The sequence below is a fragment of the Chanodichthys erythropterus genome, chromosome 12 (assembly GCF_024489055.1).
Source record: "Chanodichthys erythropterus isolate Z2021 chromosome 12, ASM2448905v1, whole genome shotgun sequence".
NCBI lineage: Eukaryota > Metazoa > Chordata > Actinopteri > Cypriniformes > Xenocyprididae > Chanodichthys > Chanodichthys erythropterus.
In genome coordinates, this window is record NC_090232.1 from 44,163,316 (window position 1) to 44,188,858 (window position 25,543).

At 45.5% G+C, this 25,543-nt stretch overlaps 1 protein-coding gene across 5 annotated transcripts in view; it reads left to right on the plus strand.

Moving 5' to 3' along the window:
- The first annotated feature begins 22,374 nt into the window (after nt 1-22,374).
- LOC137032700 (ribonuclease inhibitor-like) overlaps nt 22,375-25,543 on the plus strand; it is a 35,236-nt gene continuing 32,067 nt past the window's right edge. For 3 of the 5 annotated variants that reach the window (XM_067404586.1, XM_067404589.1, XM_067404594.1), the window contains exons 1-4: nt 22,375-22,802; nt 23,513-23,626; nt 23,904-24,012; nt 24,762-24,875. In XM_067404586.1, coding sequence (XP_067260687.1) covers nt 23,909-24,012; nt 24,762-24,875 — 218 coding nt within the window. In that variant the 5' untranslated portion in view covers nt 22,375-22,802; nt 23,513-23,626; nt 23,904-23,908. Of the gene's footprint in view, nt 22,803-23,512; nt 23,627-23,903; nt 24,013-24,761; nt 24,876-25,543 lie in introns of those variants that run through there. The other 2 variants (XM_067404588.1, XM_067404591.1) reach the window with 2 other exon arrangements.

The window sequence follows — 25,543 nt, forward strand, 5'->3', positions numbered from 1 at the left end:
ACAATAAGGACCACATTCTGAAAAAAATTAATTGTACATGCTTTATTGTTCATGCAAGACTGGATAAAGCATCGGCATAAAATGTATTCTCAAACTGTAGATGGTGGAAGTCAACAAAGTTGCATAAATTTAAAATTATATATAATATTCTAGGTGTGATACATCAGCACATTTCTACACTAGTTCTACAAAAGATTCAAACATGCACGCTTTCAGATTGGACGGTTTCTCTGTGAAAAATCACTGCTACTCTGTGTTCAAACAAAGGAGACATAATTCTGTGCAAATCATCTCTGTCTGCCCGTACAGTTGAAAGCTTTAGGTTTGCATGAAAATGACACAATTTCATTGAATGTTCTGTATACTGTCTTTAGGGAAACAACGAATCAACGAGGTGGTCGCATCAGATTTTGCAGTCAGGCACAGCTGCTCTCCACTGACTGTGCTGATCAAAAGCATGATGGGAAACAACTTGCTGACGACACAGATTAATGATTATTTGTTTAAACAACCGGGATGCATTGTTCTCTTTTAAAATGTTTGATTTTAAAACTCTGATATCATGTTTTTATATGAATAAATTATGAGTGAATGTTTCCAAAGTCTCTTGACAGTGCATTCTCTCTATGGGCTATGTGATTTTTGTCAAAAAATATATAAAAACATGTCTGTACTTTGGGTGTCTTGTTCATTTTTGTTCATATTTATTTTCAATTAAAAGCAACAGAACTTAAATTACATCCAGTTTATTAGCAACAAAGCACATGAGTGAGAATCCCACGATAACCATCTTTGATCTCATGAGTGTGTGATCCACTACGAAAAGAGAGAACTGTCAGACTTCAATCCTCCCCTCACTGCAGCTGCCTACTCCTACATTTCAGGCGAGGCGCATCTCAAATGAGCCTATTATGAGCACTGACCGGTGAAGTGAATAACACTGATCATCTCTTCATCACGGCACCTGTAAGTGGGTGGGATATATTAGGCAGCAAGTGAACATTTTGTCCTCAAAGTTGATGTTAGAAGCAGGAAAAATGGGCAAGCGTAAGGATTTGAGTGAGTTTGACAAGGACCAAATTGTGATGCTAGAAGACTGGGTCAGAGCATCTCCAAAACTGCAGCTCTTGTGGGGTGTTCCCGGTCTGCAGTGGTCAGTATCTATCAAAAGTGGTCCAAGGAAGGAACAGTGGTGAACCGGCGACGGGGTCATGGGCGGCCGAGGCTCACTGATGCACGTGGGGAGCGAAGGCTGGCCTGTGTGGTCCGATCCAACAGACAACACTGGTCATGAATTAGAAGTCTAAAACGAGACATTTTAAAGAGAAATGTCAGAGGATTTCGATAAAAGAGAACAGGACCTTCAGTTTGTTGTACAGCCCTATTTGTTTAAACTGCGAGAGGCGTCTAAGCATACGATATTCCTACATCCTGCGTCATACATCGCTTCAGGGGTTACTCATTTGGCGCAATGAGACTTATATTTTTCTTACAAAAACCCATCACCTCACTTTGGAAGGCCTTTATTAACCATCCTGGGGCTTTATGGAAAATATTTATGATGGATGGATGCATTCATTTTTGGATTCAAAACAGGTCCCCCATTCACTACCATTATAAATCTTTGGAGATCAAGGATATTTTTGAATATATCTCCAATTGTTCATTTGAAAGAAGATAGTCACCTATAGTCACCCAGATACACACCTAGGATGGCTTGAGGGTGAGTAAATCATGGGATAATTTTTATTTTTAGGTGAACTATCCCTTTCATGCTGGTTCTGATTTAAAAAAAAAAGTGTCAGAATACACAGTGCATCAGTTTGTTGCATATGGAGCTGCACAGCTGCAGACCAGTCAGGGTGCCCATGCTAACCCCTGTCCACCGCCGAAAGAGCCAACAGTGAGCATCAGAACTGGACCACGGAGCAATGGAAGAAGGTGGCCTGGTCTGATGAATTACAATTTATTTTAAATCACGTGGATGGCCGGGTGCGTGTGCGTCACTTACCTGGAGAACACATGGCACCAGGATGCACTATGGGAGGAAGGCAAGCCGGCGGAGGCAGTGTGATGCTTTGGTCATGTTCTGAAACCTTGGGTCCTGCCATCCATGATGTTACTTTGACACGTACCACCTACCTAGGCATTGTTGCAGACCATGTACACCCTTTTATGGAAACGGTATTCCCTGGTGGCCGTGACTAGAGGTCTACAAAGAAGACTCGAGGACCCGGAACCCGACCCAGGACCCGTACGGGTTCGGGACTATATTTTAAATGGTCAGCCGGGTCCGGGTCGGGTCCTAATCTATTACTTCGGTTCCCAGGTCTGATTAACATTGTGTGTATACCCGAGCCGCTTTGATTCGGAGATCACCCGGCCGTGTTGGGAGTCAGTCAGCGCTGTGCGTGTTTTGTAACTTGCAAAGTATGAGCCGAGAAATAAGGTGAAAAAACACGAGTGGACCCAGCAGAGCAGGCGGAGTTAATGCAAGCAAACGGTGATCATCGAGTTTTACTATTCCTATCGTCTGCAACAGTAATGCAAACAAACTTCAAATCTCAAGAACTGCTTGTAGCCTTGCACATTCGCATTTAAATAACATAGCCTAGCTATTTCAAATCATTAACAAAATATGAACTATCACACAAATGTTTTCTGTGACGCTTAAAGCTTATGTTTCAGGTCGCTCCAGCTAACGCGCATGTCTCGTGCGAGCGCACTTTCTTTCTCCTGTTTTTATAATAACATTATGCCGTCTTGTTATATCTAAAGTTTTGGTCAGACTCGGCTAAGAAAGCACAGAAATGACCGCAAATAAGTAATGCTAACGTCAGCGGCCATGTCACTGAACAAGCAATCGTTATTATAGTTCAAAAGGGCAAACAGTCAAAGTTATTTTATTATGTGAGTTGAATGGAGTCTCGAGATACAACGAAATAATGCAAAACTGCAAAGTCGCATTTGTCGTGACAGCAAGTGAACTTTTAAAGCTGGAATAATGAGTGGATTAAGCATTTCAATCGGCAAGAGAGGAATAACGGATGAACTTTCTTGGCAAGCGCATCACAGTCAGGTACAAGGGAGAAAGCTTTAGCCTACTAATAAGACAACACGTTTTATTTTCGCCACTTGTTTATTGACTTATTAATAGCAATTTGATGTGGAATAGACCTATGTGCCGATCGGGTCCAGACGGGTCCGGTCGGGTTCAGGTCCAGCTTAGACGGGTCCGGGTAGTACATTTATGGCATTTCTCGGTTCTGCACGGGTTCGGGTCTAACTTTCAAAATAATAGTCGGGCCGGGTCAGTTCCGTGTAGCACATTTACGGGTCTCTTCAGGTTCGGGTATGAATTTTTGGACCCGTGAAGACCTCTAGCTGTGACCTCTTTTCAGCGCTCTGCCACAAAGCAAAAATGGTTCATGAATGATTTGAGGAGCACAACAACGAGTTTGAGGTGTTGACTTGGCCTCCAAATTCCCCAGATCTCAATCCAATCGAGCATCTGTGGGTTGTGCTGAACAAACAAGTCCGATCCATGGAGGCCCCACCTTACAGGACTTCAAGGATCTGCTGCTAACATCTCTGTGCAAGATACCACAGCACACCTTCAGGGGTCTAGAGGAGTCCATGCCTCGACGGGTCAGGGCTATCAGGGCAGCATAAGGGGGACCAACACAATATTAGGAAAGTGGTTATGCCTGATCGGTGTACTTAGTGTTCAATTGGTGATTTGTAAAAGGCAGAGTATTCAAAGGGTTAGTTCACCCAAAAATGAAAATAATGTCATTTATTACTCACCCTCATGCTGTTCCACACCTGTAAGACCTTTGTTAATCTTCGGAACACAAATTAAAATATTTTAGTTGAAATCCAATGGCTCCACGAGGCCTTCATAGGGAGCAATGACATTTCCTCTCTCAAGATCCATAAAGGTACTAAAAACATATTTAAATCGGTTCATGTGAGTACAGTGGCTCAATATTAATATTATAAAGCGACAAGAATATTTTTGGTGCGGCAAAAAAAACAAAATAACGATTTATAAATTGATGGCCAATTTCAAAACACTGCTTCAGGAAGCATCGGATCATAAATTGAATCAGTGTATCGAATTTGCTGTTCGGAGCACCAAAGTCACGTGATCTGAATCATGATTCGACACACTGATTCATTTATGCTCCGATGCTTCCTGAAGCAGTGTTTTGAAATCGGCCATCACTAAATAAGTTGTTATATTAGTGGGGATAATATGATTAATATTGAACCACTGTACTCACATGAAATGATTTAAATATGTTTAAATAGGTGCGGAACGGCATGTGGGTGAGTAATAAATGACATTATTTTCATTTTTAGGTGAACTAACCCTTTAAGTGCATTTTGAAATTGAATAGAAGTGAAAAAGAAATAATTCAGAGAATACAGTTATTGTTCAGTGAAACTGTTTTTCATTCCTTAATTAATTTTTGTCACGATCACCAGTGAGAGTGCCCTATCAGCCACTAGAGGGCACTCCATCCCGGACTCTCATTTCCACCCGTTACATGGACTACAATTCCCATACACACTCACCCGACTCATTATCCATGTTCATTGCACCCAGCTGGACTGTATTATGTTATTAGTGTCTGTCTATTTATACTGAGTTGTGTCTGTCCTTGGTTGTGGTTCGTTGTTTTGTTACATGCACGTTATATTTCTGGCTTTTGTTTGTGAACTGACTACGTGGAGTTTGACCTTTGCCTTTCTTGGGATTTATGTTTTGGATTCACCAATAAATGCTGCAACTGGATCCTAACATCTTTTCTGTGTGCATCCATGACAGAACGAACCACCACTACAAGGATCCAGCAGCATGAGGGTTCTTCCGCCAGCCACGGGCAGGGAACGTGTGGCTTTGCTGGAGACGGTGAGGGCCTTGCGACAGGGAGAAGAGGAGGTAGGGTGTTTTGCCCAGTATTTCTGGACAATGGCGGTGGGGCTAAGATATAATGATGCTGCGCTGAAGGAGATATTTAACCAGTGTCTTAATGACTCTCTGCCTCAATGGGAGATGGATGGGCTGCAGATTTTGGATTTTTGGGGCTTCATCAAATATCTCGGTCATAGAAGCCAGTGGGCTACACCTGGTCAACCTGAACCCTAAAGAAGAGACTTCCCAGCCCGTGAGTCCGCTCCAGTCCGTGAGTCCGTTCCAGCCGCCACAGAGGAGGTGGGCACTGAGTCTTCTCTTCACTCACGTAAGAGGAGGAAGAGGAGGAAGGCTTCAATTATCCCTCAAGGCCTAGAGGCCTTCCCAGAGCCCGCTCCAGCCAGTGAGTCCGCTCCAGCCAGTGAGTCCGCTCCAGCCAGTGAGTCCGCTCCAGCCAGTGAGTCCGCTCCAGCCAGTGAGTCCGCTCCAGAACCCACTCCAGCCAGTGAGTCCATTTTGGGTGAGCCACCACATCACCCTTGTAAGCGGAGGAGAAGGAGGAAGAGAGCTTCCTCCGTCCTACAAGGCCTGGAGACCACTCTAAGGGTGGTTCGTGGGTTCTCCAAGCGCCTTGCCCTGCCGGCGCCAACGAAGTGCCTTGCCCTGCCCGAGCAGCCCGAGCCGAGCCCGCTGCCGTCCCAGGGCAGCCCGAGCCGAGCCCGCTGCCGTCCCAGGGCAGCCCGAGCCGAGCCCGCTGCCGTCCCAGGGCAGCCCGAGCCGAGCCCGCTGCCGTCCCAGGGCAGCCCGAGCCGAGCCCGCTGCCGTCCCAGGGCAGCCCGAGCCGAGCCCGCTGCCGTCCCAGGGCAGCCCGAGCCGAGCCCGCTGCCGTCCCAGGGCAGCCCGAGCCGAGCCCGCTGCCGTCCCAGGGCAGCCCGAGCCGAGCCCGCTGCCGTCCCAGGGCAGCCCGAGCCGAGCCCGCTGCCGTCCCAGGGCAGCCCGAGCCGAGCCCGCTGCCGTCCCAGGGCAGCCCGAGCCGCTCCCGCTGCCGTCCCAGGGCAGCCCGAGCCTATCCCGCTGCCTTCCCTGTGCAGCTCGTTACGAGCCCGCTGCCGTCCCAGGGCAGCCCGAGCCGAGCCCGCTGCCGTCCCAGGGCAGCCCGAGCCGAGCCCGCTGCCGTCCCAGGGCAGCCCGAGCCGAGCCCGCTGCCGTCCCAGGGCAGCCCGAGCCGAGCCCGCTGCCGTCCCAGGGCAGCCCGAGCCGAGCCCGCTGCCGTCCCACGGCAGCCCGAGCCGAGCCCGCTGCCGTCCCAGGGCAGCCCGAGCCGAGCCCGCTGCCGTCCCAGGGCAGCCCGAGCCGAGCCCGCTGCCGTCCCAGGGCAGCCCGAGCCGAGCCCGCTGCCGTCCCAGGGCAGCCCGAGCCGAGCCCGCTGCCGTCCCAGGGCAGCCCGAGCCGAGCCCGCTGCCGTCCCAGGGCAGCCCGAGCCGAGCCCGCTGCCGTCCCAGGGCAGCCCGAGCCGAGCCCGCTGCCGTCCCAGGGCAGCCCGAGCCGAGCCCGCTGCCGTCCCAGGGCAGCCCGAGCCGAGCCCGCTGCCGTCCCAGGGCAGCCCGAGCCGAGCCCGCTGCCGTCCCAGGGCAGCCCGAGCCGAGCCCGCTGCCGTCCCAGGGCAGCCCGAGCCCGCTCTCTCTGATACGGCCACGGGGGCCGTCACCGAGCTGCCCGCTCTCCCTGATACGACCACGGGGGCCGTCACCGAGCTGCCCGCTCTCCCTGATACGACCACGGGGGCCGTCACCGAGCTGCCCGCTCTCCCTGATACGACCACGGGGGCCGTCACCGAGCTGCCCGCTCTCCCTGATACGACCACAGAGCACCCTTGGCTAGCCCTGCTGTCAACCAAGCCGTCTGTCCTGCCACCGTCGTCCAGGCTTCCTGCCCTGCTGCCACTGCCCCGGCTGTTGGAACCAGCCTGGTCAGTTCTTCCAGCACCACCCTGGCACCCAGCCAGGACTCTAGAACCGCTGGAACCAGCCTGGTCAGTTCCTCCAGCACCACCCTGGCTATCAGTTGGGGACCCTGGATCTGGCCCGCCATCCCTCCCCCTGATCCTCCTCCTGTCCACCTCCCTCCTGAGTTTTTGTGTTTTTTTGTTTTTTTTTTTTGGACTGGTGGAGCGTCTGGTAGCCGCTCCTTTGAGGGGGGGTAATGTCACGATCACCAGTGAGTGCCCTATCAGCCACTAGAGGGCACTCCATCCCGGACTCTCATTTCCACCCGTTACATGGACTACAATTCCCATACACACTCACCCGACTCATTATCCATGTTCATTGCACCCAGCTGGACTGTATTATGTTATTAGTGTCTGTCTATTTATACTGAGTTGTGTCTGTCCTTGGTTGTGGTTCGTTGTTTTGTTACATGCACGTTATATTTCTGGCTTTTGTTTGTGAACTGACTATGTGGAGTTTGACCTTTGCCTTTCTTGGGATTTATGTTTTGGATTCACCAATAAATGCTGCAACTGGATCCTAACATCTTGTCTGTGTGCATCCGTGACAATTTTATTATTCATAAATTCATTTTATTTCATATTTTATTTTATTCTATTCATTTATTCATCCAGTTAGTACTGTAGACAACTAAGTTCATACAAAAGCATACACACATAATAAAAACACAAATATTAATTTTATTGATTCAGTGTATGGTGTGAGAGAAATTACACATATTTGGTGAGCTCAGACCCTCGCAGATATTTTCCCTCTTTTCTTTTCCGATGTTAAATCCAATGAATGAGTTACACTTCCATCATTCTGCTAGGATTTTCATATCACAGTGGACCCATGAAGACCTTTAATGTTTCCTACGTGACAAACTCGGTTCCCCTCCCAGCATTGTCTCGTGTACCAGTCAGTCTGTCCAGATCTTTGTATGCTGTAGCCTAGAGGTGTCACATAACCTGTACATGACATCTAATCCCTTCTGAGACAAAAACACTTTTTTACATGTTACTGTTTGCACAGAATTTCATTGTCTTTATTTATAGAGCTTTAATCTGTGCACTGAAACCAAACATAAAGTGGCTTAAAACCACCTACACACTGACACACAACCCTAAGCCACTGACGCATTTGAGGTGTAATAGATGGACCCTCTCAGGGGAACAGGTGGGTCTATATCTACACATTCGGCTCATCCTCTACTTGCAACAACTCCCGGTAAGAGAAACACAGAGACCTTGAGAATCTATCCAGACATGACGATGTTGGCAGCTGTGGTTGTTTTATTCCTAGCAGCCGGCTTGAGTGACAGCGTGATTCTGACTAAATGTGGGCTGAAGCAGCAGCTTCAAACAAGCCTTACACTGCCTCCGAATACGACCAACGTCCTGGCACAGAGTAAGTCTCCATCAACATCCAGAGCTCAATATCTGACTTGAGAGAGCGAACACTGATGCCTCCAAGTATATTAATATAGTTAATACTATTTATATTGTTAATACTGTTTGCAGGTGAGCATATATTGATTTTTTGTCAACTTTAGTCACTTATATGGAAAAGAGTGGCGGTGATATTCTTAAATTACCTTTCATGCAGGTTCCACAGCCCACTCACACCACGGATGATAACAAGAATGATAATGATAAAAATACTGGGCCCTATCTTGCACCCAGCGCAATTGACTTTATACACCGACGCATGTGTCATTCCTATTTTGCACCCGCGCAAAGCGCGCTTTTCCCTCCACAGAAGCACGTCGCTAAACTAGTGAATGAACTTGCGCTCCCTGGGCGGTTCAGCGCAAAAAAGGAGGCGTGTTCCGGCGCAAACAATCCCTGGTGCTATTTTGCTGTTCCATTAAACAATTGCGCCACTGACCAGAAAAAACCTAGTCTAAATTCAGTGGCGCGTTGCGCGTTGTTCATTATGCTATTTTAAGGGCGCATGCTTGACCATAATGTATAGCGTGCACAACGCGCATACACTTTGCTCATGTAATCTACACAGATGCAACAGTTATTTTTGCAAATCATAAATTGTTACACTAAAAAAATATTAACACATGAGATGACGTAAATCATTGTGGTGTGCCACGAAGATGTGAAAAAACCTGTTTAATCGACGCTATTTTGGGTGGGTTTCGCCCATCCCCATACAACACAACTTCTCTGTCTTTCACTGCTCTTACAAGAACATCAGTCTCCTCGGCTGTGAACCGCTCCTGGCGTGCGCCTGGTAAATACGCCATAATAATAGCAATCCATAATGGAACTTGCGCACCTGCTTTTAAAGGGAATGTTGGATGACGCTCTGATTGGTTTATTTCACGTTACGGCCAAACCACACCTATGAATAATGAAGCTACTTAAGACCAACCCATTTTAGATTTGCGCCGGGCGCAAGAGCCATTTATCCCGCCGGGAAAATAGCAACAGCGCCGAGACCCGCCCACAAAGTTACTTGCGCTCCGCGCTTTGACACTTGCGTTTCAGATCGTTAAAATAGGGCCCATAGTTTTAAAAAACAAAGGTTTTGCCAGAACTATTTTGGTTCCCCAAAGAACCATTTACTTAATGGTTCTTTAAAAAACCAGTGTGAAGAATATTTTTATAATCTAAAGAACATCTTTCACTATCTAGAACCTCTTGTACAATGTAAAGGCTCCATGGATGTTCTTCATGAAACCATAGATGGCAATAGAGAACTTTTATTTTTAAGAGCAGAGTCTAAAAATAAAGGTTCTCTATTGAAATCTATGGTTCCATGAAGAACATCCATGAAAACTTTCCATTGGACAAAAGGTTCTTTAGATTATAAAAATGTACTTCACACTGGTTCTTTAAAGAACCGTTAAGTAAATGGTTTAAATGGTTCTTCTATGCCATGGCATCACTTCAAAAACCCTCTTTTGGAACCTTTATTTTTAAGAGTATCAATGGAATCACTTTCAGGACAATTTTTGTTTTTTCAGCTCAAGAATGATAAAAGCAAACAGAATCCATGAGCTTGAGCATTTAAAGCATCAGGCAACATAACTGCAGTGCGTGCTTAGAATAAACAGAACAACGTGCATTGGTCGTTATCATTTATCATTCTTGGTGTGAACAGGCCTTCACAGAAACTCTCTTTACAGTCGTGTGTCATGTCCAGCTGACCTCTAACTTCAATACCAGCGCCATTAAGACGATCATTGAGGTAGAAAAGCCGCATGAAAGTCAAGGTCCTCGCAGGGGCAGGTCTGCCAAGAACGTCCGCCCCTCCACTAAAGTCACCCCTAAACCCCATTTGGAAAGTGGCGAGGACAAAAATGAGTTCTGGACCCTGTACGGCTTGTTCCAGCTCAGTGACCATGTGGTGTGCAACTCCACTCAACGCCATTCACTGAACCTCTGCGGACTGACCTGCGACAGTGAGTACTCGCTTTTATTCAACACTATTAATATGATAATTAGCCCCGCCTCCACTCACTCGCATGAGTTCAAGAGATCCACTCGGTCAACTTACTGAGGAAAACAATCACAATGGTATCACTCTTTACAACATCGGACACATAAAGATAATTAATATGATTAGTGTTTTGCTTGGCAACATTATCAAACAGCTAATAATGTGTTGTTAATGTTACACAAATCATGTTCACATTCATGAGTCAGACAGCTGTCTTCTAACAATCAGTAAACAAGTGTGTCCTTAGAAATGCTTTGAACAACTCAGAATGTCAGTGGAGAAAGATAAATATAGTTCATCATAACATCGTAATATGCATCAAACACTTGCCATATTGCTAAATATACCCGATTTTTCATATCAACAGAAAAATATACTGGGATAACCTTCTTTTGAGACTACCTTGCGCGGTCAGTTAATGATATGCTAAAGCCCGCCAGCACGTTGACATGATTGGTTACAAGTTAGTTTGTGACGTCAGAAACGTCTTTGGTTTACTGCAGTTTTAAAGAGAAAATACTCAACAATGGTGTTGACTGATGAATTTGTACATGGTTTGTCTTGAAGCATATTAAAAACAACAGATAGACATATAAATAACATTAACGTTACGGACTGCATTAATCATTAAAGAATTTTTAATCATTAAAGAATTGGAGCTGCATGATTAATCATTAAAAAAAAAAAAAAAAAAATTCCCAATGGCAATGATTCGACCAGATTTAAACATTTGACAAAATCACACCAAAACAATAAGATCTGTGTTTGCACTGCTGCTGATCCAGAGAGAGTAGTTGTCATATTTAGGTATTAAACAGCTTCACACCTTCTTTTCAATCACACAGTATTGTTATTTTCAAATATTCAAATTATTTTAAAAGTACTGGGATAAAACTTTATAGTTTGGATATAAACACTGATGTCAATGGAAGTGATAAAAATAGAGCAAATCACCTTTTGAAAGTAACTTTAACACTTGTGTCGATAATATTGTTACACCAGTAGGTGGAGACTGTTAAATGACTGTTAAAAAGTGTATTTGTTTTTGAACAAATCTCATGAATGAATGATTCAGTGACAAAGGCAGTCCATCCAGTAATAAAACAAGTGAAGTGTTTATGGTTGAGTCATTGAATCATTCATTCAAACCATTTTTTTTTAAATAATTCATTCCGATTGATTAAATGTTTTAAATAGACTGCAGCAATTAAAACTGCAGTCCGTAACTTTTGGCACTCTAGCGGATAATAAAGAGAACTGCATCCGTTTTGCTGTAAAACATTGTAGCCAGAGCTATACTCTGTTTATGTCTATAACGAGTCACGCAGGTACTGTTACTCCACAGAGGTGCCGACCCGACCCATGATGGTCTGAATATAAACACATTACAGTCAAAGACTAAAGAATAACACAAAACTTGTCACTCGTATTGTTTTGAATGGGAGAAAGTGTAACGCGCAATATGGCGGAACAAGTCCCGCCTTCTAAATAAGAGCCAATCGCCGACTGTTGTTAGATTTCATTAGTGATTTCAAATATGAAATTTAATCGTAAGGTTGGCGAACAGTTTTGGAGAATTTGATGTTTCCCCATTCAAAGAGATTGCATGATGCCCACGATGCCTAAGAGGCATTTCAAAGATGGCCGCCGAGGTAAATGACTTGTCTTAAAGGGACTTTGGTACAGTACAGTAGTGATTCAGGATTAGACAAAAACATGGTTTGGAAAACTGATTCATGATGTACTCGCTTATTATATAATTTGTGTAAGTTTTGAACTCAAATAACGTTACGGACTGCAGCTTTAACATTTTTCAGAACCTCTTGTAAATTACATGTTTTTTGTGTAGTTTGTCTGTTCTGAATCGTGGGAAAATCGTGATCTCTATTTGAAACAAACAAACAAAACAAAAATCTCAATTTAAACAGAATTGTGCAGCTCTACAAAAAAATCTGATGAGGAACTGGGGGATGATCACGGTTTCCACAAAAATATGAAGCAGCACAACTATTTTCAACATTTATAATGATAAGAAATGTTTTTTGAGAAGCAAATCATGTAACACTGAAGACTGGAGTAATGATGTTGAAAATTCAGCTTTGATCAAAGGAATAAATTATGGCTTAAAATATATAAATGTGTATTTTAAATAATATCTCACAGTATTACTGCTTTTACTGTATTTTCAATTAAATGATTAAATAAATAGCCTTCATGAGCAAAAGGGACATATATAGGCCTAAATATATATATATATATATATATATATATATATATATATATATATATATATATATATATATATATATATATATATATATACATAATATAGAAGTGTGTGTGTGATTTTATCTTTTTCAGAGCTGCTTGATGATAACATCAGTGATGATGTGGCCTGTGTCCAAGTCCTTATAAATAAAATGTGAGTAAAATTGTACACACAACAGTACATACAAATAATAATAATAAAAATGCTGTTATAGTATGAAGGTATTTTCGCAGTGAATCTTAATTTCTAGTGTTGTATGCTTTAATTAGCTGAGCTATAATACACAAAAATATACATTATTCTTGAAATGTGTTTGTAGACGTTTGAATTATTATTAATTTTGTTTATAAATAATATATGGTTAACATTTATTCCACATAGAAATGATTTTAGTAGTGAATCCTCATAAGGCAGGCAAGTGCAAGTGACCTGAAACTGTGTTCATCTGACTTTAACAGGACTGCAGTGATTCCTGACCCCGAAACTGCTAAACGCATCCATAAAATGTAAGTGAAAGAAACCTAAAACTCATGTTGAATGAGTTAATGGAAAACATGCCAGAATAATACAAACTGATATAGAGGTCTCTACAATAGCCACTATGGATCATTTCTTTTCTATAAGCATTCAGTCTTGCTTCTTTCAAAGCATAATATTTGACACTTTCCTTTGACAGGATCTCGTTGATCTACCAGCCAGAGTGTGCCAATGCAAAGGCCTCTGTTTACTTCGCTGACTGTCCACAACCCTGAGTTTAGACCTCCTGATCTGAATCCTGAACTTTGACATTCCCTGCTTTACTGCATTTACATTCTTAGCTTTAGACAACAAATCTTATTCTGCACGAATCATTAAAGCCTTTTGAAATGCAGTGTTGTGCTCATGAATTTAATTCATTCCTGTGTGTCTCTGTGGTCTGATGTACAGTCAAACATTTCCATTATGTTATGACATCATCGTTTCAGAAAATATACGGATTGCCTCGTCCACACAAAAACGCAAAGATGGCGTTTTCAAATTTTTCCACTCTGGGACCCGGTTTCAAAAACTAGCGGTTTCACCTTTCGAAAACGCCGGATCCGTGTGGACGAAACGCCTATCCGATAAAAAATTTGTACGGTTTCACAGAAACGCGTCTCTGTGTGGACGGGGCCTTAATGGAATTAAGGATTAATGGTTCTCTGTTTAGATCAGAAAGTTAAAGTCCCCCTGTAGTCAATAATTTTATCCCTTAAAACGCATCTTTGATCACCAAAATTACATATTTAAACCTTTTTTCCTGTGAAAAAAAAAAAAAAAAAATTATACCTTCATACATTTAAATAGCTTGAATGTGACTACCTCTATTGTAACCACACCCTTGCTTAATTTAATATATGAATATGCTAATTAGCCCCGCCCCACCTCCTCTCAGAGATCCACTGGTCAACTTACTGAGGTAAACGCTCCATAATGGTATCGCTTTTTACAACGTAATTAATAAGATTAGCCTTTTGCTCGACTACGTTATCAAACAACATGTTGTTAATGTTACACAAACCTCCTGTTCGCCATGTCAGAGTCAGACAGCTGCCTTCTAACACTCAGTATCCTTACAAACGCTTTGAACAACTCAGAACGTTAGTGGAGAAAGGCATAGTTCATCATACACCTGCTATATTGCTAAATCTACCCGATATTTCATATCAAGAGAAAAATATACCGGGATAACCTGGCTTCTCACGAGACTCTCCTGCTTCAGAGCGGTCATGGTTAATGCTAAAGCCCGCCGGCACTTTGACATAAATGACTACGGTAGTTTGGCTACGTTCACACTGCAGGGCTTAATGCTCAATTCCGATTTTTTAAAAAAATTAGATTTTTTTGCAAGGCCGTTCACATTTTCAATTAAATGCGACCTGTGATCTCCTGTGTGAACGTGAAATGACCCAGAAGTGACCCGCATGCGCAGAAGAGTATGCAACGGTCAACGACGTCACTCGTTGTTTGCGGAAGTAGACAGCCACTTCGTTTGTTCCAGGCTCCTTGTATTTGGATCGGAGGCTTTTTATTTTTCGCTGACATTGGAGCCAGGATCGTCTGTAACCACGCTCGGCCATTCCGCTTGAAATGTTATCGTAAACCGCCCGGTTCCGATAAGAGCCCTCGAGTTTGGCCTGAATAGAGCTGTCACCCCAAATATTAATTAAATCTGTGACCTCGCTTCCCTTCCATTGACTGGTCTCAGCAGCATCGTCCGCCATGGTTGTTGTTTATCTTCTCGTTCCCGCCTACTTCAACGCACAATTATGACATTTGTAGCGTATCAATGACGTACGGGTCGGATACATGTGGCCTGGTCGTTCAGACGGAGGTCGCATTTCAAAAGATCGGATACGTATCGGATTCAGGACCACATACCCAAGTGGCCTGGGTCACATTTGAAAAGATCGGATCTGTGTCGTTCAGACTGTCATGAAAAGATCAGATACAGGTCGCATGGGGCAAAAAAAATCGGAATTGGGTCGTTTCAGCCTGCAGTGTGAACGTAGCCTTTGTGACGTCAGAAACACCAGCGATTTCAAAACGCGTTTTTGAAACTGTCTTTGGGTCACTGCAGTTTTGAAGAGAAAATACTCAGCAATGGTGCTGACTTATGAATTTGCACATGGTTTGTTAGCATATTAAAAACACTACATAGACATTTTAGCAAAATTAAAAGCTTGATTTTCACCGCGGGGGGCTTTAAGACATTTTTAAAGACTATTTTTTCTCTTCCTGTTAGGCAGTATTTAGTGGGCAATATATTAAGTATATAGAACATCCACTAGATGGCGTGCATGTTAACGAATGGATTATGGCTCTGAAATAAATGCCAAACTTGATTTTTTGAGTACTGGGATAAAAACCGAAAAAATACCACAACAATAAATGTATTTATAGAACATTTATAATATAGTGAATTTTAAATGGACAGCATTATATTTAATGTGTCTGGCAACTTGAAAAAGTGTTTCATTGTATATAAACATTTAACAGATTTACTGTCAGTTTACACCATAGTTATTCAAATGAACTAAATGCAATTTTGTTACCCTAGCAATTTTTTTTTTTTTCAAAAAGGACCTAACAACAAATTGTGCAACTTTTGAATAATGACTCAAACAATTAAAAAAATTCAAGCATTGAATAGCCAAGCATCACATCAGCCTGAAGAGAGCTGAAGCCTGTACACACATCATATGTGAATTAAGTTGATAGTCGTAATTGTTCAATAATAATTGTTAATTTATGATACAGCATGTTATTATTACACTTGTACCTAATTGTTGTTCATTTTGGTAAACTGTAAGAAAAAATGTAGAAAAACAGAAAAAGGTAGGCTACTGGTAATTTTCTGCCATCTGTTAGGTTGTAACCATGTTACCCTAAAACACAAAATGCAATGCATGATTTAAAACACATGTAAAACACCTGTGAAAAATCAATACGGATAATTCCTTCATAGCAAAGTATATTGTGCCCTATTTTATTAACTTTTCTTAGAGTGTAGCTAACTAACTGCTAATACACTGCTTAAAACGATTATTGTTCAAAAATGTGTTGTGTGTTCAATAATTAAATGTTGCATTTAAAAATAAAAATATCTGACCATAAAGATGTTCTGATTACTTTTACAAAATAAAAAATATGTTCATGTTATTTTATGAACAAATCTAAATAAACATTTCAAATTCTATTTTTATGTGTATTTTACGCAATAACGCAGTTCCCTTTCGATACTTCACTCGTACTGCGTATGGGGAAAGGTCTCCGTTTTTCCCCGCTGCTGAAGCCTTTTTCAATAACGCAGTGTAACTGCACCGTCATTGGTTCACTCATAGACAAGTTGTTGAACCAATGGCGGCGCGGCATAGCTGCGCGGCCTATGGCGACAAAGCGCGCGAATATTCCCGCCGAAATGGGCGGGGTATAGGGCTATATAAGCAGGCGTTTCGCCATAGGATTTCAGTGTTTTCTCCTTCAGCGACGACATCTACTTCTCTTCGCTGATCTCCGCCTGAAGCCGAAGAAGCTCGCCGCCTTCCGCTCTCGCCGCCGTCTGAAGAGGCTCCCGCAGCGGACTCGCCTGGACTCGCCGGTGGAAGAAAGCGCCGGCGCCCTCGCGGACTGCAGCTTCTAGCGCCGTCGCCGAGCCGCCGCCTCCCGCTTCCGGCCGCTTCCTGTGGGTCCCCTGCCGCCATCCGGCGCGCCGCCTGAGAGCTTCATCCGCGGCTTAAACGCCGCTCTAAAAGAGCGATTTTCAGCGGTTTACACCGCTCTAAGAGCTTCCGCGGCCCTCGCCGCTCTAAAAGAGCCACCCAATTGCCGTTTTCACGGCAGCGGCGTCTCACGATGCCTCGCCACTCATGTGGTACTTGCAGGGCCCCCCTGCACGACGACGATGGACACAGCGAGTGTGTCGCTTGCCTGGGCAAGCCCCACGCAGACGGCGCGCTCGCTGGAGACTCATGCCCGCACTGCGAGTGTATGAGTCCCGCTTCCCTGCGCTCGCGGGTTGCCTTCTTCACTGAGGGCGATCGCGCCGCTCGCGCCCTCCCGTCTCCTTCCTCCCGCGAGCCGGTGAGGAAAAGACGGCGGGGTAGAGCGACTCAGCGCCAGGAGTTGAGCGAGCTCACGCCGGCCCAGCCCCCGCGTGCCTCGCCCTCTCCTCCCAGGGAACTCTCTCCCGTTCTGTTCTCTCGCCCTGAGCAGCGTCCCTCCGCAGAAGCGAGTGACCTCGTCTCATTCGGGGGAACAGACGACGAACAAGACGACTCCATGTCTCTTGCGGCTTCCGAAGCGGAAGGATGGGCTGGCGAGCCGGAAGACCCCGCTCCACCGCCTCCCTTGGAACCCATCGAGCATGGCCAGGGCATGGATGCCGAGCTCTTCCGCATCCTGTCTAGGGCCGTTGAAGAGCTGGACCTCGAGTGGGCCCCTCCAGAGGAGCCGTCTTGCAGCCGCCTGGACGAATGGTTTCTGCCAGGCCGCCGCCAAGCACCTCGCCAGCGTTCAGCGCCCTTCTTTCCTGAGGTCCACGAAGAGCTGACGAAGTCGTGGCGCGCTCCTTACTCTGCCCGCCTCCACACTACGCACCGCTCCGCCCTCACCGCCGTCGACGGCGCCGAGGAGAAGGGATACGAGCACTTGCCACCCCTAGATGAAGCGGTGGCTGCTCACCTCTGTCCTCCCGCGGCTGTGGGTTGGAAGACGAAGAGGGCCCTTCCTTCCAAGCCCTGTCGGACCACCTCTACTCTGGCTGGACGGGCTTACACCTCGGCGGGCCAAGCTGCCTCTGCGCTCCACACCATGGCCATATTTCAAGTATTCCAGGCCAAACTCCTCCGCTCTCTGGATGAGTCTGGAATCGACGCGCCAGCCTTCAAAGATCTCCGCAGCGCCACGGATCTTGCCCTGCGAGCTACGAAGGCTGTGGCCCAGGCCATCGGTCGTTCCATGGCCAGCCTGGTCGTGTTGGAGCGCCACCTGTGGCTCAAACTAACGGAGATCAAAGACCTAGACAAGACGGCCTTCTTAGACGCCCCGGTCTCGCCTTCCGGTCTCTTCGGGCCTGCAGTGGATGGCTTCACTGAGCGCTTTTACTGCCGCGCAGAAATCGTCTCAGGCTATGAGGCATTTCTTGCCTAAGCGCTCCAGCTCCGCTTCTGCGTCTAGCCGCCCCAGGACTGCGCCGGCTCAGCAGAACAATCCAGCCCCACCTGCAAAACAGGCAGCGCCGCCCAGGAGCATCGCCAGCGCCGCGCCCTGCGAAGCGCCCTCCCTTCCCGAGGCGCCAGAGACCCCGGCCCAGGATTGTGCTGGACCCGGTGCCTCCGAAGTCGTCCTGATTCGTCGGACAGGAAGAGCATGGGGGACCGTCCCGTTACGACCGGACCACCCCAAAAGCTCCCACGAGTAATTTCCCCTCCGCCTCGTTTATTTCCGCGCGTGGGAAACATACTCCAAGTGACAGCTGGGCCCACACCTGTTGCGCCCACCCCAAACGCCGTTTTGACGGCGAACAAATTTTTACCTCATCACAAAAAGAGCAAATTTCCTCTTCCACCCCTCGCGATGTACGACCCTCTCAACGGCGGTCTGTCACCCAACATTATTCAACCCCTAGCCACTCGGGCCGAGGCCTGGCAGGCCATCCCCGATGTGTCAGAATGGGTCATGGGGATTGTAAACCAGTGCTACTCGCTCCAGTTTGCACGACGGCCCCCCCGCTTCGCCGGGGTGCTTCAAACGTCGGTCAATCCGGACGACGCTCATGTCCTCCGGGCCGAAGTCATGTCGTTGCTGGAAAAAGGAGCTGTGGAAACGGTTCTGAATCCCTCTGAGACAGATGGGAATCCGGGTTCTGAATTATCTCGACGACTGGCTCATCTTAGCCCGTTCGCGAGTCGAGCTGGAACGCCACAGATCCGTGCTCCTCAGCCATCTACAATGCCTGGGTCTCAGGGTCAACTTAGCCAAGAGCTCGCTATGCCCCACTCAACGAATCTCGTTTCTGGGAGCAGTTTTCGACTCGGTCCATATGACGGCAGTAGTCTCGCCAGAGCGCGCCCTGGCAATTCAGCAGCTCACGGCATCTGTCACGAACAAAGCCTATCTCCCTCTGAAGTTTTTCCAGAGGCTGCTAGGGCTGATGGCTTCCGCCTCCCCGGTGCTGCAGCTAGGCCTTCTTCGGATGCGGCCTCTTCAGTACTGGTTGAAGTTCCGGGTTCCTCCCAGCGCATGGCGGCACGGCCGCCTATGTCTCAAGGTCAATCGGGCCTGTCTTCTAGCCCTGAAACCTTGGATGGATCCAGTATGGTTCCAGCGCGGAGTCCCTCTACGGGCGGTCTCACGGAGGATGGTGCTCTCAACAGACGCCTCCAACTTGGGCTGGGGCGCTGTGTGCGAGGGCAGACCGGCCTTCGGCTAGTGGAGCCACGAGGAAAAAGCCATCTACACATCAACTGTCTAGAGATGCTAGCAGTGATGAAAGCCCTTCAGTTCTTTCAGGCTTACTTGACGGGACGTCATGTTCTAGTTCGGTCAGACAGTATGACGGTGGTGTCATACCTGAACCACCAAGGCGGTCTTTCATCCAGCCGCTTATGCGCTCTGGCGAAACGTCTGCTGGAATGGGCTCTTCCGAGGCTTCAGTCGCTCAGAGCGACTCATGTTCCTGGCAGGAACAATCTGGGTGCGGACATGTTGTCACGGAGCAACATCCCCTCCGACGAGTGGATGCTCCACCCCCAAGTGGTCCTCACGATCTGGGAGCTCTTCGGGGAGGCAGAGGTAGACCTCTTCGCCTCAGAAGACAACTCTCATTGCCCAACATTTTTCTCGAAGGATGTAGATGCTCTGGCCCACACATGGCCCAGCACGCTCCTTTATGCTTTCCTCCGATCGCACTGATCCCCCAGGTCATCAGGCGTATCAGAGAAGACCAGCACAGAGTCCTTCTGGTGGCCCCGCTCTGGAGGAACCAGGTTTGGTCCTCAGAGCAATTCAGGCTCTCTCTAAGAGCCCCGTGGCCGATTCCCCTGAGACGGAACCTCCTCTCTCAGGCAAACAGAACAATCTGGCACCCACAGCCGCAGCTCTGGGCTCTGCACCTCTGGTCCCTCGATGGGAGCCGACTAGCCTCCCCGAGGACGTCCTAAATACCATTTCTCAGGCTAGAGCCCCGTCTACGAGGCGCCTCTACAACCAGAAGTGGTCAGTCTTTGTTGATTGGTGTTCAACACGCAACATAGACCCTGTGGAGAGTGACGTATCTTCCATACTGTCTTTCCTCCAAGAACGCTTGGAAATGGGGCGCTCCCCTTCCACGCTTAAGGTTTACGTAGCAGCCATTGCAGCGTTCCACGCTCCTATTGCTGGCCAATCGGTGGGACGAAATGGGCTTGTGATCCGTTTTTTGAGAGGTGCTAGGCGTTTGAATCCTCCTCGCCCTCTCACTATTCCCTCCTGGGACCTCTCGTTGGTCCTCAGGGCCTTGAAAGGAGCCCCATTTGAACCAATGGGTTCAGCCGACCTCAGGCCCCTAACGCTAAAAACCGCTCTGCTACTAGCACTAGCATCGGTAAAGCATGTTGGCGATTTGCAGGCCCTCTCCGTGAACCCTGCATGCCTCGAATTCGGGCCTGGTGACTCTAAGGTCGTTCTGAAACCTAGGCATGGCTACGTCCCTAAAGTGCTCTCAACTCCGTTTAGAGCTCAGGTCATCTCGCTCTCTGCTCTTCCTCCCTCGGCGGACGAACCAGAGCTACAGCTACTCTGCCCAGTCAGGGCATTGAGGACCTACATAGACCGATCACAGTCTTTCAGACAGTCGGATCAGCTTTTTGTTTGTTTTGGCGGCCGCACCAAAGGGTCTCCGGTCTCGAAACAACGCATTTCCCGTTGGATAGTGGATGCTATTAACCTGTGCTACTCCTCACTGGGCACTAATTGCCCCATAGGAGTCAGGGCCCACTCCACTAGAGGAATGGCTTCCTCGTGGGCTTGGACCAACGGAGTTTCCATCCAAGACATCTGTGAGGCGGCCGGCTGGTCTTCGCCGTCCACCTTTGTCAGGTTCTATCACCTCGATGTCCCGACCTTACAAGCTCGGGTCCTGTCGGTGTGATTAGCGGCCTTCAACAAGTCCCGCTTCACGCCACCATAGGAAGTATCTTCCTTCAGTGTAACCATGGGTTCGGTTAGGTTTTGCCTCCGCTTGTCCTTTTGGCCCCCCTCTGGGTTGGCCAAATGCAAGCTATATCGTTCCCAGCCGCGGCACGGCGTGGTTGAATTCGTTCCCCATACGCAGTACGAGTGAAGTATCGAAAGGGAACGTACTCGGTTACTAACGTAACCTCGGTTCCCTGAGATACGGAACGAGTACTGCGTCACTTGCCGTGCCACGAGGCTGCGGCTCAGGGTCGTCGCTTCAGTCGATTGACACTGAAATCCTATGGCGAAACGCCTGCTTATATAGCCCTATACCCCGCCCATTTCGGCGGGAATATTCGCGCGCTTTGTCGCCATAGGCCGCGCAGCTATGCCGCGCCGCCATTGGTTCAACAACTTGTCTATGAGTGAACCAATGACGGTGCAGTTACACTGCGTTATTGAAAAAGGCTTCAGCAGCGGGGAAAAACGGAGACCTTTCCCCATACGCAGTACTCGTTCCGTATCTCAGGGAACCGAGGTTACGTTAGTAACCGAGTACGTTTTGCGGCATGTATGCGCGATGACGTCATCATACATTACAACGTCATTTAACAACTTTTCGCAACAAATGGACCCGCCTCTTATAGCAACCTCACCTGTAAATTATGGTGCGTTCAAGTCTTCCTGGGAAGTTCGTATGTACGAGGTGGGAAGTCGTGTGTACAACAGTAGGTGCGTTCAAGTCACTTTCGTCGGAGTAAGATGGCGGTGTGCCTTCTCTAAATTAATTACACAAAATAACAACACTTCTGCTTCTAGAAAATGTAGAGCAAAGAATGTGCATTAGTTGTATGTTGCTTTTTTATGTTTTTAATTAATTTATGAAGCCATTGTAAAATTTATTGTTACATATTACATTTTTATATTGTGATGCTATCGTAGTTTTGCTTGGAATCAGCTTACTTCGTTGTAAATAGAAAAGTCTGACAATGTCACTGCTAAATACCTGCAAGTATTGTGGTATTTCGCTATGTTTCTGACTGACACGCCCCCAACTCGTATAGATCGGAGCTTAAAGAAAATTACGAGCTTCCCACTGGTATTTACGACATTGTGGTGGCGTTCATGTCGGTTCTGCTCGTAAATACGATCTTTCCGACATGACTTGAACGCACCATTAGTTGTCGGTGCTCGAAACACGGATGTGCACTTCGGATTCTAACAGAAAAAGTAGCCCATCTGGGTGTCTTTGGAGTATCCTACTCATTTCAACATACTTTGGGACACACTATATCTCATTTCGAATACCATTTATGACTGATACTAATTGGGATGGTCCCAATGGAGCAGAATGAAAGTGAAAGTAAAATCCATCGGCCTATGTTGTCATTTAAGAAAACATAAACATTTCGCCGATAGTATCAAAGAGTTTCCTTCATGTAGATTTTCCTGACGGAACATCAGTGTCCACAGACACATTTCCAGTGAGGTGAGTTACAGACACAGTTCAAGTTACCGCTTACATTTTTCTACCTTGCGCCTTGTCTCAGTTCAGGCCAGGGCCATTGTGTTTTGCTAATTACATTATTTTACATTTATTTTAATATAATGCTAAACACATTATTATGGTTTAAAATAGACTAATGCATTTGCATTCAGAACACCAATACTTCGTGATAGAAATAACAAACAATGTTTAACATTGTTATGCTGTGAAAATCTTCTTTTAGTTCACTTTTTGTATTCGAATATTTAGCGCCTGACATCATATACAGAAGATTCAAAGAGTTAGTTTTCTCTTATAGATTTACCAGCACTATATAAAAATTGTTTTTGGCACAAAGTACATAAATACTGACTGTAAATAATGTGGTGCAATGTGATGATATTCGCTAGTTTAGGACATTTTTGCTCTCTTACATTTATCCTCAAAACTTTGCCATGTAAAGAGTTGACAGGTATTGAAAGACTTGGATTATTAATATAATTATGTGGTTTTACAGAGGCACATTGACGCTGTGTGAAACCACCACAACCTAATGTGTCCTCATATGTAGGATTTAGTCTATTAAGTTAAGAAAGAAAAGTTGGTAAAATATGATTTTCATGCACATGGATCTATTTTGTGATTTCCTGAGAATGGCTAATGGTAATTAATTTAGCATAAATATTCTAAATTCCCTTCATGTTTTGTTTCAGATCAGTCCATATGCAAAGATTAAAGTCATCTGATCCCAGCTGTGTGTCCATGAAGAGTGACCGGTCAATGGATCCTCCCATTTACTTTAGTGGACACACTGATCCTGGGTTTAGGTGAGTGCTTTACTAAACCAGTTATCTTGTTACATCTGTGTTGAAACTAAGAAAATTGTTCGTTACTACTGTTAAAATGGACTAAAGTAATAATATATGTAATGCATTTCAGACGTTATTAATTAAAAGATCTTAATTAAGCTCCAATATGTGGATGTGTACTTGCTGTAAAGTCTCCAACAACATAATAAATATTAATAAAATAATTCAGTCACCTGAATCAGTTCATTACAAATTCATACATTTAAGAGTGTGATTTACATTCACTTGTGTTCAGCTTCAATGCACAGACCGCTGCTGCCAGAATCCAGCTGTGTGTCCATGAAGAGTGACCGGTCAGTGGATCCTCCCATTAAATTTAGTGGACAGACTGATCCTGGGTTTAAGTTAGTGCTTTACTTAACCACTTATCTTGTTACATTTGTGCTGAAACTAAGAAAATTGTTCATTACTACTGTTAAAAGGAACTAAAGTGATTGTATGTAAAGGTTAATGGATCAGTCAAAAAGATGTTATTTACTTCTCCAAAATGTGCATGTGCACCTGCTGTAAAGTCTCCAGCAGCATAATAAATATGAATGGAATAATTCAGTCACTTAAATCATACTTTGTGCTATAAATGTTAAACAATGTTAAATGTTGTTATGCTGTGAAAATCTTATTATAAAAACAATAGTTTGATTTTTGTATTCAAATATTTAGCTCTTGACATCATAATATACAGGAGTTTCAAAGAGTTAGTTTTCTCTTATAGATTTACCAGCACAATATAAAACTGTCAAGTTTTTTTTGGCACAAAGTACAGGAATACTGATTAAATAATGTGGTGCAATGTGATGATATTTGCTAGTGTAGAACATTTTTGCTCTTATTCTCAAAACTTTGCCATGTAAAGAGTTGGCAGGTATTGAAAATCTTTGATTATAACTATGGTTTTACGGAGGCACATTGAAGCTGTGTGAAACCACCACAACCTTATATGTCCGATTCCTCATATTTGGTCTTTTAGGTTAAGAAAGAAAAGTTGGTAAAATATGATTTTCATGCTCATGGATCTAGTTTTGATTTCCTGAGAATGACTAATGGTAATTAATTTAGCATAAATATTCTAAATTCCCTTCATGTTTTGTTTCAGATCAGTCCAGATGCAAAGACTAACGTCATCTGATCCCAGCTGTGTGTCTATGAAGAGTGACCGGTCAATGGATCCTCCCATTTACTTTAGTGGACACACTGATCCTGGGTTTAGGTGAGTGCTTTACTAAACCAGTTATCTTGTTACATCTGTGTTCAAACTAAGAAAATTGTTCATTACTACTGTTAAAAGGGACTAAAGTGACTATATGTAATGCATTTCAGACGTTAGTAATTAAAAGATCTTAATTAACAGCTCCAATATGTGGATGTGTACTTGCTGTAAAGTATCCAACAGCATAATAAATATTAACTAGAATGTACATTTCCTGAAGAAAATGTGAATGGTGCCTGCAGTGGCAAAACTCGGCACTCGGTTGCTAGGCAGTTGCTAAGATGTTCTGAGTGGTTGCTAGGCAGTTGCTAGGGTGTTGCTAGGCAGTTGCTAAGGTACTTGGGGTAGTTGCTAAGGTGGTGCTAGGCAGTTGCTAGGGTATTCTGGGTGGTTGCAAGGCGGTTGCTATGGTAACCTGGGTGGTTGCTAGGGTGTTGTTAGGCAGTTGCTAAGGTACTTGGGGTGGTTGCTATGCGGTTGCTTTGGTAACCTGGGTGGTTGCTAGAGTGATGCTAGGCAGTTGCTAGGGTGTTCTTGGCAGTTGCTATGTGGTTGCTATGGTAACCTGGGTGGTTGCTAGGGTGTTGCTAGGCAGTTGCTATGGTACTTGGGGTGGTCACAACAGTGTTGCTAGGAGGTTGCTAGAGTGTTGTGGGTGGTCGCTAGGC